Source organism: Macaca fascicularis, chromosome 19 (assembly GCF_037993035.2).
Source record: "Macaca fascicularis isolate 582-1 chromosome 19, T2T-MFA8v1.1".
Classification (NCBI taxonomy): Eukaryota; Metazoa; Chordata; class Mammalia; order Primates; family Cercopithecidae; genus Macaca; species Macaca fascicularis.
The window spans coordinates 43,642,707-43,660,113 of record NC_088393.1 but is presented as its reverse complement, the minus strand read 5'-3'; the positions used below and the strand labels follow the sequence as shown (position 1 = coordinate 43,660,113).

Below are 17,407 nucleotides of genomic sequence, written 5' to 3'. Positions count from 1 at the left end.
AATCTGTCTCAAAAAAAAAAAAAAGAAAAAATGATTATCTTTGCTCTTCTCCATTCCTCATTCCCTTCCCTCTGTCCATTTTCTTCTGAATAATGTTTAAAGGTTGTGTATATTACCCATATATATCTTCATGCTAAAACATTAACACACAGTTATTTATTTTATTATGTTTTTACAGAAAAATGGATAACTATACATTTCCCTGAAATTTGCTTTTTTACATTCAGCTGTACATCTTGGATTTTCCTTCAATAGATGATGATCTAACAGTCTTTCTGATGGTTGCAGTATGTTCCACAGTATTCTTTACCAATGCCTTTTCAACCACTTTCCCAATTGTGATATTATGGACTGTTTGCGCTTTTTTGCCATCTAAAAGTAATGCTGCAATAAACGCTTTTGTATTCTCTGTTTTATTTCTGTAAAATAAGCTCCCCAAGTCATTTCCAGTGTATTTGTTTTGTTTTGACACAGAGTTTCACTCTTAATTGGCTATGCTGGAGTGCAATGGCACGATATTGGCTTACCGCAACCTCTGCCTCCCGGGTTCAAGCGATTCTCCTGCCTCAGCCTCCCAAGTAGCTGGGGTTACAGGCATGCGCCACCACACCTGGATAATTTTGTATTTTTAGTAGAGACGGGGTTTCTCCATGTTGGTCAGGCTGGTCTCGAACTCCCGACCTCAGGTGATCCACCCCTCGGTCTCCCAAAGTGCTGGCATGATAGCCGTGAGCCACCACGCCCAGCATCATTTCCAGTGTTTTCTATGTTTCCTAGGAAGGTTTTGCTTCTAGAGGATTTCAGAGGGCAAGAGAATAAAGGTACAGAGTGCAGTTTTTCACATGTGATTCTGAGTGTGTATACACAGATTTAATCTTTTAATACATCAGGAACTGATTATACAATATAATGCAGGCTGTCAGACTTGTTTCTATCCAGGAATAAAACCAATTATGCCAGAAGTAACTATTATTCACCTTTCTCCTACTGAATTAAAATACTATCAGTTGTATATTAAGTGCTATACATCTATTTCTATTCTCCATATTCTAGCAATCCTTGACACTTTTCAGTAGCTTTTATTACTTTGAAATAAAGATGTATGTATGTATTATTAATATATAGTTTATTATTTGCAAATAAAGACATGTTTCTAATGAGAATTTTTGACTTACTCGTTTTCCAATGAAAAACACATTAGGATTATATTTTGAATTTCTTCAGTTTTAAATACAGAGTATCCTAAATGAATAAACGATTGACGCTGAGTGGATATTCATTAACACATCTTGAGGTTTCTTTTATAACTCCTTATCCTCCTGACCCTCTAATATCTAATAATAACACTATTTACTGTAATGTCTCACAAAACTTAAAATATGCTAGTAATATTTGAAAATTTATTAGGGTTCTGCTTATAAGGTGATAGATTCTTTTGGGCTCTATAGTTACATAATCTGCAGATAAAGGTGACGTACCTATCACAATATTTTTTATATCTATCTTATTTTATTTTATTTTTATTTTGAGACGGAGTCTCCCTCTGTCACCTGGGCTGGAATACAATGGTGCAATCTCGGCTCACCACGACCTCCGCCTCCCAGGTTCAAGTGATTCTCCTGCCTCAGCCTCCCAAGTAGCTGGGATTACAGGCATGTGCCACCATGCGCGGCTAATTTTATATTTTTAGTAGAGATGGGGTTTCTCCATGTTGGTCAGGCTGGTCCGGAACTCCCAACCTCAGGTGATCGCCTGCCTTGGCCTCCCAAAATGCTGGGATTACAGGTGTGAGCCACCACGCGCGGCCCAATAACAGAAACTTTAAGACAAAATGCATTATGAGACATGTCTTGCTTCAAGATCCTATAATGATCGTGTCTGAGGTAGTTACCTTGCAAGGGTGTTACTGTTTTTCTTGCTCCCCCTGTAACATCCAGACCATAAAATGTAATAAAAACCTCAGCATTCTCTCAATGACCAATTATGAAATCAAAACTACATATCAAAAATATTGCCAGATTTTGAAACTTTATCTAAAAATAATGTAGCGAATAGATGAAGGAGCACCTTCACCAGAGACACAACAGTGATTCCAATAAAATGGAAAGTGAGAATATAATCCAGCTATTTGGTGCTCCTTGTGACCATAGGCAACAGACCAAAGTTTGGGGTGGGAGAGGTAAGGGGGAGTAGGTTGGTGTTTGCTGGGCTGATTGATCCTGGCTCTCAAGCTAGAAATAGGTTTGAACCTTCTAAATGTAACATGGATAGAATGCAAAGATTCCCCTGGGTCAACTTCTACCTCTACCTTTTACAATAGTAAAAGTTAATAGAAAACTATAGTAACTAACAATAATTCAGATCCTATGAAAGAAGATTTGAGTCACTTTAAAAACTTCCAATCACAGCTGGGTGTGGTGGCTGGCTCATGCCTGTAGTCCCAGCTTTTGGGAGGCCAAGGCAAGAGGATCACAAGCCCAGGAGTTCAAGACCAGCCTGGGCAACATAGTGACACATTGGTGATACAAAAAATAAAAAAAAAATTAACTGGACATTGCAGCACGTGCCTGTAGTGCCAGCCATTCGCAGGGACTGAGGTAGGAGGATGGCTTGAGCCCAAGACATCAAGGCTGCAGTGACCCATGATGGTGCCACTGCACTCCAGCCTGGGCAACAGAGCTAAAAGCCTGTCTGAAAAACTTAAAAAAAAAAAAAGAGAGAGAGAAGAGAGAGAGAGAGACAAAGGAAAGAAGGAAGGAAGGAAGGAAAGAGAGAAAGAAAAGAAAGAAAGGCAGGCCAGGCGCGGTGGCTCACGCCTGTAATCCCAGCACTTTGGGAGGCTGAGGCAGGAGGATCACAGGTCAGCAGTTCGAGACCAGCCTGGCCAACATGGCGAAACCCCATCTCTACTAAAAATACAAAAATTAGCCAGGCGTGGTGGTGGGCATCTGTAATCCCAGTACTTGGGAGGCTGAAGCAGGAGAATCGCTTGAAACCAGAAAGCGGAGGTTGCAGTGAGCCGAGATGTGCCACTGCACTCCAGCCTGGGCAAAAAAGCAAAACTCCATCTCAAAAAAAAAAAAAAAAGAAAGAAAGAAATTGTCCTCATTTTTCAGTTAACGAGGTTGCTCCAAACAAAAGAAATTTTCCCATTTTTACCTTCAGTTTCTCTTAAGCATTTGTTGTGTTTATTCTTTGTGGTGGTCCTTTTAGTTTAGTTTTCATTTCTGAAATGATTCTTTTATTTTGAATTATTTTCTGAATTATTACCTCATTTCCCACATTTTCTGATTCTAACTGATTTTATTCTTTCATATCTTGTATCATTTTGTTAATGAAATTTTAGCTCAATTTGAAATAGCAAGTTCCAGCTCTGATCTCCTGTGGGCATGGCTTTTGGATATGCTTTTATTGTCTGGAGGAATGTTATTGTGTTCCTTATTCTCTCTCTCTCTTTTAAATTGTAACTCTTAGAGAATTCATGCTTGATACTTTTCTGTTGCTTTTTAAAATTATTTATTTATTTATTTATTTATTTGCTTGTTTGTTTATTGAGATGGAGTCTCGCTCTGTCGCCCAGGCTGGAGTGCAGTGGCACGATCTTGACTTACTGCAACCTCCGCCTCCCGGGTTCAAGCCATTCTTCTGCCTCAGCCTCCCAAGTAGCTGGGACTACAGGTGTGCACCACCATACCTGGCTAATTTAGTAGAGACGGGGTTTCACCATGTTGGCCAGGCTGCTCGAACTCCAGACCTCATGATCCGCCCACCTCTGTCTCCCAAAGTGCTGGGATTCCATTTAATTTTATTGTTTAAGACAGAGTCTCGCTCTGTCACCCAGGCTAGAGTGCAGTGGTGGGAGCTCAGCTCATTGCAACCTCCACTTCTCAGGCTCAAATGATCCTCCTGCGTCAGCCTTCCTCTTTTTTTTTTTTTTTTTTTTTAGACGGAGTCTTGCTCTGTCACCCAGGCTGGAGTGCAGTGGCACAATCTCAGCTCACTGCAACCTCCGCCTCCCTGGTTCACACCATTCTCCTGCCTCAGCCTCCCGAGTAGCTGGGACTACAGGCGTCCACTACCACGCCCGGCTAATTTTTTTGTATTTTTAGTAGAGACAGGGTTTCATTGTGTTAGCCAGGATGGTCTTGATCTCCTGACCTCATGATCCGCCCGCCTCAGCCTCCCAAAGTGCTGGGATTACAGGCGTGAGCCACTGCGCCCGGCTTCAGCCTTCCAAGTAGCTGGGATTTAGTGTGCCAACATGCCCATCTAATTTTTTTTGTATTTGTAGTAGAAACGGCGTGTCACCATGTTGGCCAGGCTGGTCTTGAACTCCTGACCTCAAATGATCCACCCGCCTCAGCCTCCCAAAGTGCTGGTGTTACAGGCGTGAGCCACCGTGCCCCGCCGGTGTTGCTTATTTATTTATTTATTTAGAAATGGAAAGGAATTTTGGCTGTCGGTTTTAAGAGTTGTCACAGAGAAGAGTTCACTGGCCCCTTCAGGTCTTCCCTCGTGGACCACTTGCATTCCCCTCCTGTTGATGTGGGCAAAGCCTCAACCCCTCTCTGCTTGCTGCTCTCAGCGTGGCCCTCTGTTTTCCGTTGTTTTGTTTTTTCAAGACGGAGTCTTGCTCTGTCACCCAGGTTGGAGTGCAGAGGCACAATCTTGGCTCACTGCAACCTCCACCTCCCGGGTTCAAGCGATTCTCCTGCCTCAGCCTCTCATGTAGCTGGGATTACAGGTGCCTGCCACCATGCCCAGCTAATTTTGTATTTTTAGTAGCAATGGGGTTTCGCCACGTTGGCCAGGCTGGTCTTGAACTCCTGACCTCATGATCCACCTGCCTCGGCCTCCCAAAGTGCTGGGATTACAGGCATGAGCCACCATACCCAACCCCTTCTGTGTTTTAATACTCGTTTTGAGGCTCTTCCGTTTTCAGATGATTTCAGATGCCCCATCACTTCCCTCAGCTGCCTCCTTCACAGATGCTCAGGTCCACTATTGCAGGTATTGTGATGTTTATGATTGTTCTGATCTGCTTATATCTGGGGGCTCATGGGGACATTTCCTGTATTAGTTTGCTGGTACTGCTATAACAGATCACCACAGCTGGGTAGCTTACACATAACTTTATTTTCTCACAGCTCTAGAGGCTTTTTGTCACAGATCAAGGTGTTGGCAGGTCTGGTTTATCCTAAGGCCTCTCTCCTTGGCTTGCAGACAACTGCCTTCTTGCTGGATTTTCACACGGCATTTCCGCTGCATGTGCACATCCCTCATGTGCCTCAGCATATCCAAATTTCCTTTTTTAAAATAAGGACACCAGGCTGGGTGTGGTGGCTCACACCTGTAATTCCAGCACTTTGGGAGGCTGAGGCGGGCGGATCACCTGAAGTCAGGAGTTGGAGACTAGCCTGGGCAACATGGCGAAGCCCCGTATCTACTAAAAATACAAAAATTAGCCAGGCATGGTGACACATGCCTGCAGTCCCCGCTACTCGGGAGGCTGAGGCACAAGAATCGTTGAACCCAGGAGGTGGAGGTTACAGTGAGCCAAGATCAAGCCACTGCCCTCCAGCCTGTGTGACAGAGTGAGACTCTTGTCTCAAAAAAAAAAAAAAAAAAAAGATAAAATAAGGACAACAGTCATATAGGATTAGGACCCACCGCAACTACCTCATTTTAGCTTAATCATCTCTTTGAAGACTGCACCTCCAAATACACTCAGATTGTGAGGTACTGGGGGTTACAGCTTAAACATACGAATTTTGGAAGTGTGCAATTCAGCCCATCACATTATCTCACGTAGTTTTGTTTGAATGTTGTCAACAGGCTTTTGGTTTTGCTGTCTGATTGCTCTATTTTTATTTGGGGATTTTGGAAGATTCAAAAACTACTGCTGGAGGCACAATTTTTCTAGAATCTTGGTGCTTCTGTTTTTGTTTTGTTTTAATCAGCTTTATTGAGGGAAAATTTGCATGCAACAAAATGTATCAATTTTAAGTGTACAATTTGATGAGTTTTGACACATATGCAATCATGTAATTATTACCATTGAACCTCGAAAATTTGAGAGAGGTCTCAGTTAATTTAGAAAGTTTATCTTGCTGCAGGGCACGGTGGCTCATGCCTGCAACCTCAGCACTTTGGGAAGCCGAGGTGGGCAGATCACGAGGTCAGGAGTTTGAGACCAGCCTGGCCGACATGGTGAAACGCCGTCTCTACTAAAAATTAAAAATAAATAAATAAATAAAATAAAATAAAATTAGCCAAGCATGGTGGCGGGCACCTGTAGTCCCAGTTACTCAGAAGGCTGAGGCAGGAGAATCGCTTGAACCCGAGAGGCAGAGGTTGCAGTGAGCCAAGATCTTGCCACTGCACTGCAGCTTGGGCGACAGAGTGAGGCTCCGTCTCAGGAAAAAAAAAAAGAACGTTTATTTTGCCAAGGTCGAGGACATGCGCCCGTGACACAGCCTCAGGAGTTCCTGATGACACGTGCCCAAGGTGGTCAGAGCACAGCTTGGTTTTACACATTTTAGGAAGATATGAGACATCAATCAATATATGTAAAATGAACATTGGTTTGGTCCAGAAAGGTAGGACAGTTCACAGGTAGGTGAGACACAAATGGTTGCATTCTTTTTATTCATGGCTTTTATTTTTATTTTTATTTTTATTTTTTGAGACGGAGTTTCACTCTTGTCTCCCAGGCTGGAGTGCAGTGCTATGATCTTGGCTCATTGCAACCTTCACCTCCTGGGTTCAAGCGATTCTCCTGCCTCAGCTTCCCAAGCTGGGATTACAGGCGCCTGCCACCATGCCCGGCTAATTTTCTTGTATTGTTAGTAGAGACAGGGTTTGGCCATGTCTTGAACTCCTGACCTCAGGTGATCCGCCCGGCTCGGCCTCCCAAAGTGCTGGGATTACAGGCGTGAGCCACCGCGCCTGACCATGGCTGCATTCTTTTGAGTTTCTGATGAGCCTCTCCAAAGAGGCAATCAGATATGCATTTATCTCAGTGAGCAGAGGAATGACTTTGAATAGAACGGGAGGCAGGTTTGTCCCAAGCAGTTCCCAGCTTGACTTTTCTCTTTACCTTAGTGATTTTGGGGGCCCAAGATGTGTTCCTTTCACAACCACAATCATGATATACAGAACTTCCATCAACTCAGAAAGTTCCCTCATGTCCTTTTTTTTTTTTTTTGAGACAGAGTCTCGCTGTGTTGCTCAGGCTGGAGTGCAGTGACGTGATCTCGTCTCACTGCACCTTCTCTCCCCACCTCCAGAGTAGCTGTGACTATGGTGCCACTGAACCCGGCTAATTTTTGTGTTTTTAGTAGAGACAGGGTTTCACCATGTTGGCCAGGCTCCTCTCGAACTCCTGACCCAAGAGATCCGCCCACCTCGGGTTCCCAAAGTGCTGGGATTACAGGTGTAAACCACCGCATCCAGCCCCGCATGTTGCCCAGGCTGTAGTGCAGTGGCACAATCTTGGCTCAATGCAACCTCCACCTCCCAGGTTCAAGCGATTCTCCTGCCTCAGCCTGCCAAGTAGCTGGGATTACAGGCATGCTCAATCACACCCAACTAATTTTGTATTTTTAGTAGACATGGGGTTTCTCCATGTTGGCCAGGCTGGTCCGTGATCCGCCTGCCTCAGCCTCCCAAAGTGCTGGGATTACAGGCATGAGCCACGGCGCCCGGCCACTCATGCACTTTTGCAGTCCGTCTCCTCCCCAACCCCTGCCCCAGCCCCTGAGGGCCGCTGTTCTCCTTCCTGTCCACAATAGTTGTACTTCTTCTAGAATTTCATATAAATAGAATCATATAGTATTTGATCTTTTATGTAAAGCTTCTTGTACTTAACATAGTGCTTTTGAGATTCATTCATGTTGTTGCATATGTCAGTAAATTATTCTTTGTTTTCTGAGTAATATTGCATTGTGTGGACATCTTCCAATTTGTTTATCTGTTTACCAGTTGATAGAGAATGGGTAGCGTCCAGTGTTTGACAGTGTGAATAAAGCTACTATGAACATTCAAGGGCAAATTTTTTTTTTTTGAGATGGAGTCTCGCTCTGTTGCCCAGGCTGGAGTGCAGTGGCGAGATGTCGGCTCACTGCAAGCTCCGCCTCCCGGGTTCAGGCGTTTCTGCTGCCCCAGCCTGCTGAGGAGCTGGGATTACAGGCGTGAGGCATCACGCTTACCTGATTTTTGTATTTTTAGTAGAGACGGGGTTTTACCATGTTGGTCAGACTGGTCTCAAACTCCTGACCTTGTGATCTGCCCACTCAGCCTCCCAAAGTGTTGGGATTACAGGCTTGAGCCACCACGTACAGCCAATAATTTTTTTTTAAAGGAAAATAAGTGCTAGTGAGAATGTAGCGAAATTGGAACTATCATACATTGTTTATGGAAATGTAAATGGTGTAGCTGCTGTGGAAAAAAGTTTGGGGGTTACTCAATAAACTGAACATAAATTACTGTATGACTCAGGAATTCCATATATATATATGTGCTTTGTGTATGTGTGTGTGCGTGTGTGTGTGTGCATATATATATATATACACACACATGCTATGCATTTTTTTAAGACTTTTTTTTTTAAGACAGAATCTTGCACTGTTGCCCAGGCTGGAGTGCAGTCTTGGCTTACTGCAACCTCCCCTTCTTGAGTTTAAGTGATTCTCATGCCTCAGCCTCCCAAGTAGCTGGGATTACAGGTGCACACCACCATGCCCAGCTAATTTTTGTACTTTTAGTAGAGACAGAGTTTTACCATGTTGGCCAGGCTGGTCTTGAAATCCTGGCCTCAAGTGATCTGCCCACCTTGGCCTTCCAAAGGGCTGAGATTACAGGTGTGAGCCACCATGCCTGGCCCACTTGTATATATTGAGTATATACTTAAAAGAATTGAAAATGAGTGTTTAAACAAAAACTTGTACACAAAGTTTATGGCAGCAATATTCACAATAGCCAAAAGGTAGAAACAATGCACTTCTATCTACTGATGGGTCAACAAAATGTGGTACATTCATACAATAGAACAGTATTCAGCTAGAAAAAGAAATAAAGTATTGATGTATTGATGTATGCTACAGCATGGATGAATATTCAAAATATTATGCTAAGTGAAAGGAGCCAGACATAAAAGGGCTCATATTGTATGGTTCCATTTATATAAAGTATCTATAACAGGCAAATCTATAGAGACAGAAAGCAGATTAGTAGTTGCCAAGGCTGGAGGAAGTAAGGAATGCAAAGCAACTTAGAAGGTATGGGGGTATATTAGTTCGTTTTCACACTGCTATAAAGAACTGCCCGAGACTGTGTAATTTTTTTTTTTTTTTTTTTTTTGAGACGGAGTCTCGCTGTGTCGCCCAGGCTGGAGTGCAGTGGCCGGATCTCAGCTCACTGCAAGCTCTGCCTCCCGGGTTTTTACGCCATTCTCCTGCCTCAGCCTCCCGAGTAGCCGGGACTACAGGCGCCCGCCACCTCGCCCGGCTAGTTTTTTGTATTTTTTTTTTAGTAGAGACGGGGTTTCACCGTGTTAGCCAGGATGGTCTCGAACTCCTGACCTCGTGATCCGCCCGTCTCGGCCTCCCAAAGTGCTGGGATTACAGGCTTGAGCCACTGCGCCCGGCCTAGAGACTGTGTAATTTTTAAAGAAAGGAGGTTTAATTGACTCACAGTTCCGCATGGCTCGGGAGGCCTCAGGAAACTTACAATCATGACGGAAGAGGAAGCAAGCACGTCTTACACAGCAGCAGGTGAGAGAGAGAGTGTGAAGGAGGAACTGTCAAACACTTATAAAACCATCAGATCTGGTGAGAACTCACTATCACAAAAACAGCATGGAGGAAACTGCCCCTATAATCCAATCACCTCCCATCAAGTCCCTCCTTCAACATGTGGGGATTATGGGGATTACAATTTGAGATGAGATTTAGGTGGGGACACAGAGCCAAACCATATCAATGGCTTTTATTTTTATTATTATTATTTTTTTGGGGGGTGGTGATTAAATGTTCTGGAACTGGATAGTGGTGATGAAAGAACACCATGAATTCAGCTGGGCACAGTGGCTCACGCCTGTATTCCCAGCACTTTGGGAGGCCAAGGCAGGCAAATTACGAGGTCGGGAGTTTGAAACCAACCTGGCCAACATGGTGAAACCCCGTCTCTACTAAAATACAAAAATTATCTGGGCGTGGTGTTGGGCACCTATAATCCCAGCTACTCAGGAGGCTGAGGCAGGAGAATGGCTTGAACACGGGAGGCAGAGGCGGAGGTTGCAGTGAGCCAAGATCGTGCTGCTGCACTCCAGACTCCAGCCCGGGCGACAGTGCGAGACTCTGTCTCAAAAACAAAAACTACTGTGAATTCACTAGGTGCCTCTAAATGTTATGCTTTAAAAATGGTTAAAATGGTGACTTTTTATATTATGTATATTTTGCCACAATAAAAACATTTTTATTGCCTTCCTGGTGTTATGACATGGAACTTTTAACTCCAACTCACCCATCCTTTATCCAGTTCTACCTGAGCACCAGAGCCCTCTTACATCTTACATCCCTGCTGACTTGGCTCTGTCTTATTTGCCCCATGGCTAAAGCTCTCATCCTGCTGGTCACCAACTCTCCTTCATTACCTTCTCACAATAGACATTTCTCATATCTTCAGGCTATCCACAATTGTGACCCCACTTGTAATCAAATCCACAAAGGTACAAAAGATACAAAAGGGAATCTGGCATAGAAGAACTATAGATAAGACCAGCTGGAATTGAGAAAGAGATTACTGCTCCCTGAACTCATTGTTGTTCACTGAAGGGTGGAAGGTGGCCTTTTCCTTAGCTTCAGGGAGATATTTATTGTGTGTTACACTGAGTAGACCATGAACTAAGATACCTAGTGTGTGGCTTTTTTGGCACAGAAGTTTTTGGAATGACTATCAGCAAATAGCATCCCAGAAAGAGAATTTCAGTTCCAAATGATTTAATTGAAAAGTTCTACCAACCCATTCAGGTTAAGAACAATTCCAACCTTACATAAACTTTCCCAGAGAATAAAAAGGCAGAAACAATGACTTCTTTAATGAAAATAGGATCACTGGCCGGGCGTGGTGGCTCACACCTGTAATCCCAGCACTTTAGGAGGCAGAGACGGGTGGATCACGAGGTCAGGAGTTCAAGACCAGCCTGGCCAACATAGTAATCCCATCTCTACTAAAAACACAAAAATTAGCTGGGCATGGTGGTGCGGCCTGTATTCCCAGCTACTTCGGAGGCTGAGGCAGGAGAATCTCTTGAACCCAGGAGTTGGAAGTTGTAGTAGGCTGAGATCATGCCACTGCACTCCAGCTTGAGCAACAGAGACAGACTTTTTCTCAAAAAAATTAAAAAGAAGGAAAATATGATCACCTTGATTTCAAAATCTCTCAAAGACAGTATGAGAAAAGAAAATTATGGGGTAGTTGTATTCATGAAGGTAGATACAAAGTTCTTATCTAAATCATTAAGGGAACTAGATTTTTAGCCAACTAGATTATGACCAACTTGAGATATTTATTCCAGAAATGCAAGTTTGACTTATTATTTAAAAATCAGTTAATATGATTCCCCACATTAATGTATTAATTTAGAAAGAACCCCAGGATCATCTGAAAAGATATAGAAAAGATGATAGAATTTCAAATTAAATTATCATCAAGCCTCTTGGAAAAATGGAAATACAAGGAAACTTCTAAGAAAGGATATCAAAGGAGAACTTTAAGCGCATTTTTTTGATGGGCACGGTGCCTCATACCTGTAATCCCAGCACTTTGGGAGGCTGAGGCAGGAGGATTACTTGAGCCCAGGAGTTTGAGACCAGCCTGGGCAATATAGTGAGACCTCATCTCTACAAAAAAATTTAAAAATTAGCGGCCGGGCGCGGTGGCTCAAGCCTGTAATCCCAGCACTTTGGGAGGCCGAGACGGGCGGATCACGACGTCAGGAGATCGAGACCATCCTGGCTAACACCGTGAAACCCCGTCTCTACTAAAAATACAAAAAACTAGCCGGGCGAGGTGGCGGGCGCCTGTAGTCCCAGCTACTCCGGAGGCTGAGGCAGGAGAATGGCGTAAACCCGGGAGGCGGAGCTTGCAGTGAGCTGAGATCCGGCCACTGCACTCCAGCCCGGGCTACAGAGCAAGACTCCGTCTCAAAAAAAAAAAAAAAAAAAAAATTAGCTGGGTGTGGTGGTGCTTGTCTAGTACCAGCTACTTAGGAGGCTGAGTCAGGAGAACTACTTGAGCCTAGGAGGTAGAGGCTGCAGTGAGCCCTGATGGCACCATTGCACTCCAACCTAGGCGACAGAGGGAGACCCTGTTTCAAAAAAACAACAACAGCATATTTTTTACTTAATGATGAAATACTGAAATCTTTCCCTTTAAGATCAGGACCAAGGCAAGAAGACCTGCTACCGTCACTGCTAGTCAATAGTGTACTGGCTGCATCACTTGGTGACCAAAAAAGGCTCTATCATCTGCAATGCTTCTCGTTCTGTGCTAATGATAAAATGTTACTCCAGCTTCATACTAATAAAGTCATTCCAGTGTGAAGACACTGATTGAGTCTGACATATTAATGTCACATGTCTCTTTCTGGAGAGTCATGTATTGTGAACTCTTCAGTGATAAATGGAGGTGAGACAAGAGAATAGGTCTGGAGGCAGGGAACATAAGGCCATTCCCGCTGACTTCTTAGAACTGAATCAAAAGGAAAATCCTGTCTCTCCACACCCAAGTAACAAAAGGATCAGAAGCTACTACCTTTGCACTGTGGTGCAGAAATCAATCAGACACTTGCATAGGGCATAACTTTGTAACTACCTTTTAGTCTCTGATTGGTCCTGCCTTCCACAACCAATCAGACTGGTTGTGGGCCATTCCTTCATTTACATACAGTGTAACCAAGTACCCAATGGGAAACCTCTAGAGGGTATTTAAAACCCAGAAAATTCCGTAACCAGAACTCTTTGCGCTTAAGCCTGCTCCCCCTCTGCAGAGTGTACTTTTGTTTCAATAAATCTGTGCTTCCGTTGCTTCATTGTTTTGTTGCTTTGTGCATTTTGTCCAATTCTTTGTTCAAAACATCAAGAACCTAGATGACTACCATGAGACAAGAACTTAGCTTAAATCCCTACTACAATAATAACAGTTATCAGATTTCTCTATCTCTGTAAAGATTTCAGTTGCTATCAAAACATTTACATTTCTAATATACAGCTTCTCTCTTATGGAGACGCTTTGGTGAGTGTAAAGATTTTACTTTCAATGGAAACATTTACCACACACTAATATGTGTATGGCTTCATTTTTTCCATACTCTGCATTTATTTGGTTCCTTCCCTTGAAGACTTTTTGAGTATCAGGAAGCATTGAGTGAAAGCCAAACACCTCAATACATTTATCACATTAACTTAGTTTTTCTCCCATCTTGAATGGATGAGAGCTAAGCTGTTTACATTTATTACATATAAAACATGTATTAGGTTTCAGACATATGTGAACACTCTATCAAGGCTTGACATTGATAAATACACTTTTAAAGTGTCATTTAATTTCCAATTGCAAACGTCCCTAGTGTTATATCTCTTAGATATCTCCTCTGTGGCCTCTCCAGGTGGCTACCTTGTGTTTTGAGGAGATTGCTGTGCTAGATAGAGGCTGTAACTAAACAACTTCTCTTTGCCTATATCTATGGGAAAATTAAGTTACATGTATGATACTTCGTTCAGAGATTTCTAGTTTACTGATTTTTTTTTTTCTTTTTTTTTTTGAGACGGAATCTTGCTCTTGTCTTCCAGGATGGAGTGCAATGGCATGATCTTGGCTCACTGCAACCTCCGCCTCCTGGGTTCAAGCGATTCTCCTGCCTCAGCCTACCGAGTAGCTGGGATCATAGGTGCCTGCACCACTCCTGGCTGATTTTTGTATTTTTAGTAGAGACGGGGTTTCGCCATGTTGGCCAGGCTGGTCTCGAACTCCTGACCTTGTGATCCACCCGCCTCCGCCTCCCAAAGTGCTGGGATTACAGGCCTGAGCTACCGCACCCGGCCGATTTTTTTTTTTTTTTTTAATAACAAAGACATGGCTTTAATGTTATCCAGGAGACAGCTGATTCACATAGGGTTATTGAACACTAGAATCTGATGTTGAATCTGTCATGTCAACAACAGACAAATGAATTACAATTTAGGGAAAGCTGTTTTCTGGGTACCTCCCACATGTTTGCAGAAGGCGGCTAGAATTTGCTTCCAGGCATCTACCTGGGCCTTAGAATGAGCCCTGGCTCCCCAATCCACATCACATGTTTGTTCAGTAATTTGTGAAGGGAAGCTGGGCACAGAGGGAAGTAAGGAGGCTCAATGTAAAGCCCAGTCCCAGGGTAAAAAGACGATCTGGGCTTTTTCCTTTCCATGGGCCTGTAACCGTTCAGAGACCGGGCATACAACTCACTCCTCCGGTTATGGTCATCCTGACCAACAATGAAAAGGATGGGGCCCTGGGCCTTCTCTATTGAAATCATGCTGGGGTTCTCATACCCTCCTCCAAGATCATTCCTTATATCCACGACGTCCACGAGGCCTGAGAAAGCTACCTTGATTCTCCTCAGGTCATAGCCCAATCGTGGAATGCTATTCTGCTTCTAGTTTATGCCTCTGTTCCCACTGATCCGGGATCCATTGATGGAAACTGGCTGAGACATTCTTCAAGAATGAGGCCATTGAGAGACAAGTATCAGTTCCTAGAGAAATGCCCCAAAGCCCAATGCCTGGACCTTTTACCTGGGGATGCTGAAACATGTAGCATAGGGCTTCTTCGAAGTACTCCAGGGGTATGTTGTCCACGATCTTGGGGAGATCTTCAAAGTTATAATAAGCTAGAGCCAACGTGACAAAGCCACGGCCAGCAAGGAGGCTGGCTCGATATTTTAACAGGCTCCCTCCGATAACCAAAGATGCCAATGATCCCTAGGAAGGGTCCAGGTCCTGGCGACAGGAAGGGCGTGGCGCGCACCCGGCCCGCGCGTACTGACCCGCGCCGCACCCCCAGCGAGAAGAAGCCGAGCTCGTGCCGCGCGTGGCATAGCAGCCGTCCAGGCCTGGGGTCGTGGCCGTCCAGCACCTCCAACTCCACCACAAAGGGAATCTGTATGTCCCGCTTCAGAAAGCGCCAAAAAGACTTCTTGGATTCCAGGGCCCAGAGCAGCCCCATGGGCTCGAGACCCCGAGGCTGCCGCCCAGCACGGGCGCGCGCTCCAGGTCCAGCTCGCCGCGGGCGTCAGCTCAGTAGCGCGCGTGGGCCCGGAAGAGCGCGCCCTTCTCGTAGTGCAGGGACGCGCGCGCAGCGCGACCGGTTGCTCCGGGGCCAGGCCGCGCACGGCGATACGCACCGCTTGTCCCAGCAGCCGCGGCCCGTGGGCTCCAGGATCAGCGTTGCTGACATTTTGGAGCCGGAGCGGGGAATCCCAAGGTTGATGCCCGAGGCCCGTCCAAGATCGTGGCAAGTGCGCCGATTGTCCAGAGGGCGTCCGGTGTCTCCTGGTGCCGGGAGCGGCCGGTGGCTGAGCAGTCCCAGAGAGCGCCTGGGACTTTAGACCAGTTAACCCGGCGCCCTGGACTCGTCTGAGGCAAAAGGAGCTAGACTCCTCTCCTGGGTCCTCTCCTCGGACCCCGGGGAGCGCAGAATTTTTTTTTTTTTTTTTTTTTTTTTTTTTTTTTTTTTTTTTTTTTGAGACACGGTCTCGCTCTGTTGCCCAGGCCGGAGTGCAGTGGCTGATCATAGCTCACTGTAATCTCGATCTCACAGGCTCAAGCTATCCTCCTGCCTCGGCCTTCCGAGTATGTGTCAGAGCCATCACGAGTATAGGCATGAGCCTTCACGCCTGGCCTAAACCATCACGCCTAGCCTGATTTTTTTTTTTTTTACTTGGAAAAAATATCTACTTCACTCCCACAAAGTATATTTTAGACTCCTGCCCCATTATTCCTAGAGAATTATAATTTCCAAGTAAAGTAAAAACAAAAAAAGTGGTGAAGACAGAAGAGTATTTAACCATATCCCTGTAGAAAATTTTATTGAATATTCTAAGGAATGTACTTGTCCTTTTTGTGTCTGTTGGTAGAAAAAGAATAAACATTAAACTCAGCTTAGTATTTCCAAAGTAATAAGAAACACTCTTGCACATAAGGATACTTTGGGAAACCTCGTTTCCACCACTGTGTTTATTTACACTGAGTGAGTGACAAGGCTCTGTAAAGACGCAGGGGAATTGGTCACTAGCAGGCAAAGCAGACATCAAGTACTGTAAGAAATCAGAGACTGACTTCAAAGAAAACTCAGCGTTTACTGATAAATTGGGTTATAATATTACCCCACCAATGGCTAGCCTTCATGCCATGAAAATGCATCCATGTTAATGATGTCACTGTCTTACCTAACTGCAGGTGATGGCTGCCATGACATAGAAATGACATTGAACTTAAGGAAAATACTATACTGTGCAAAATCCTTGTTAAAACCAAACATCATAAATGCATTTGAAGCACAGTGTCTAAGCCAGGTAAAATCAAACACCTGATAGTTATTAGCTGGCCTTCTATAAAGAAAGCTTTTTTTCTTTTTGCTTATTTAATGGGGTACAATCAATTATAGACATAATTGATGGCATAGGGAAAATAATTATTTCAAGTAGTTTTTAAACACTAGCTGTATAACTAAGAGGGACATATAAAAACAGGGATTGGCAAACTTTTACTTTACAGGGCCTGATAGTAAATACAGTCAATCTTCATTCACAGATTCTGTATCTGTGAATTCATCTACTTCCTAAAACTTTTTTGTGTAAACTCAGAGTCAATATTTGCAGCACCTTTGTGGTTATTTGTGGACATCTGAAGAGCGGTGAACAGTTTTGAGTCCCTTAATAGGCATGTTCTCAGCCAAAGTCAAACAAAGTGACTCTCTGTCTTCTTATTTCAGCTCTCATACTGTAAACAAGTGCCCTTTTTACCGTCCATTTAGTACCTTGGCTTCTCGTATTTTTGTGATTGCTGGTGATTTTGCTGTTTCAAAGGGACCCCAAATGGAGTAGTGCTAAAGTGCTGTTGAATGTTGCTATGAATGAGAAGGCGGTCTTGTGTCTTATAGAAAAAATACATGTGTTAGGTAAGTTTCATTCAGGCATGAGTTATGGAGCTGTTGGCCATGAGTTCAAGTGTTAATGAATCAATAATATATATTAAGGTGTTTAAATAGAAACACAATAAGGCTGGGCACAGTGGCTCATGCCTGTAATCTCAGCACTTTTGGGAGGCCCAGGCGGGTGGATCACCTGAGGTCAGGAGTTCGAGACCAG

General features: G+C 44.1%; 2 protein-coding genes and 1 pseudogene across 2 annotated transcripts in view; 2 read left to right on the top strand and 1 right to left on the bottom strand.

Annotated features, from left to right (window-relative positions):
- ZNF566 (zinc finger protein 566) overlaps positions 1 to 1,163 on the top strand; it is a 46,060-nt gene extending 44,897 nt beyond the window's left edge. Inside the window, exon 4 of the mRNA XM_074023282.1 lies at positions 179 to 1,163. Within this exon, the coding sequence (XP_073879383.1) occupies positions 179 to 255 (77 nt within the window). The 3' untranslated portion in view covers positions 256 to 1,163. The remainder of the gene's footprint in view (positions 1 to 178) is intronic.
- Positions 1 to 17,407, top strand: part of ZFP82 (ZFP82 zinc finger protein) — a 90,429-nt gene that overhangs the window by 44,598 nt on the left and 28,424 nt on the right. The gene's annotated exons all lie outside the window — the stretch shown is intronic.
- On the bottom strand, positions 14,100 to 15,676 carry LOC102137067 (peroxisomal succinyl-coenzyme A thioesterase pseudogene; annotated as a pseudogene).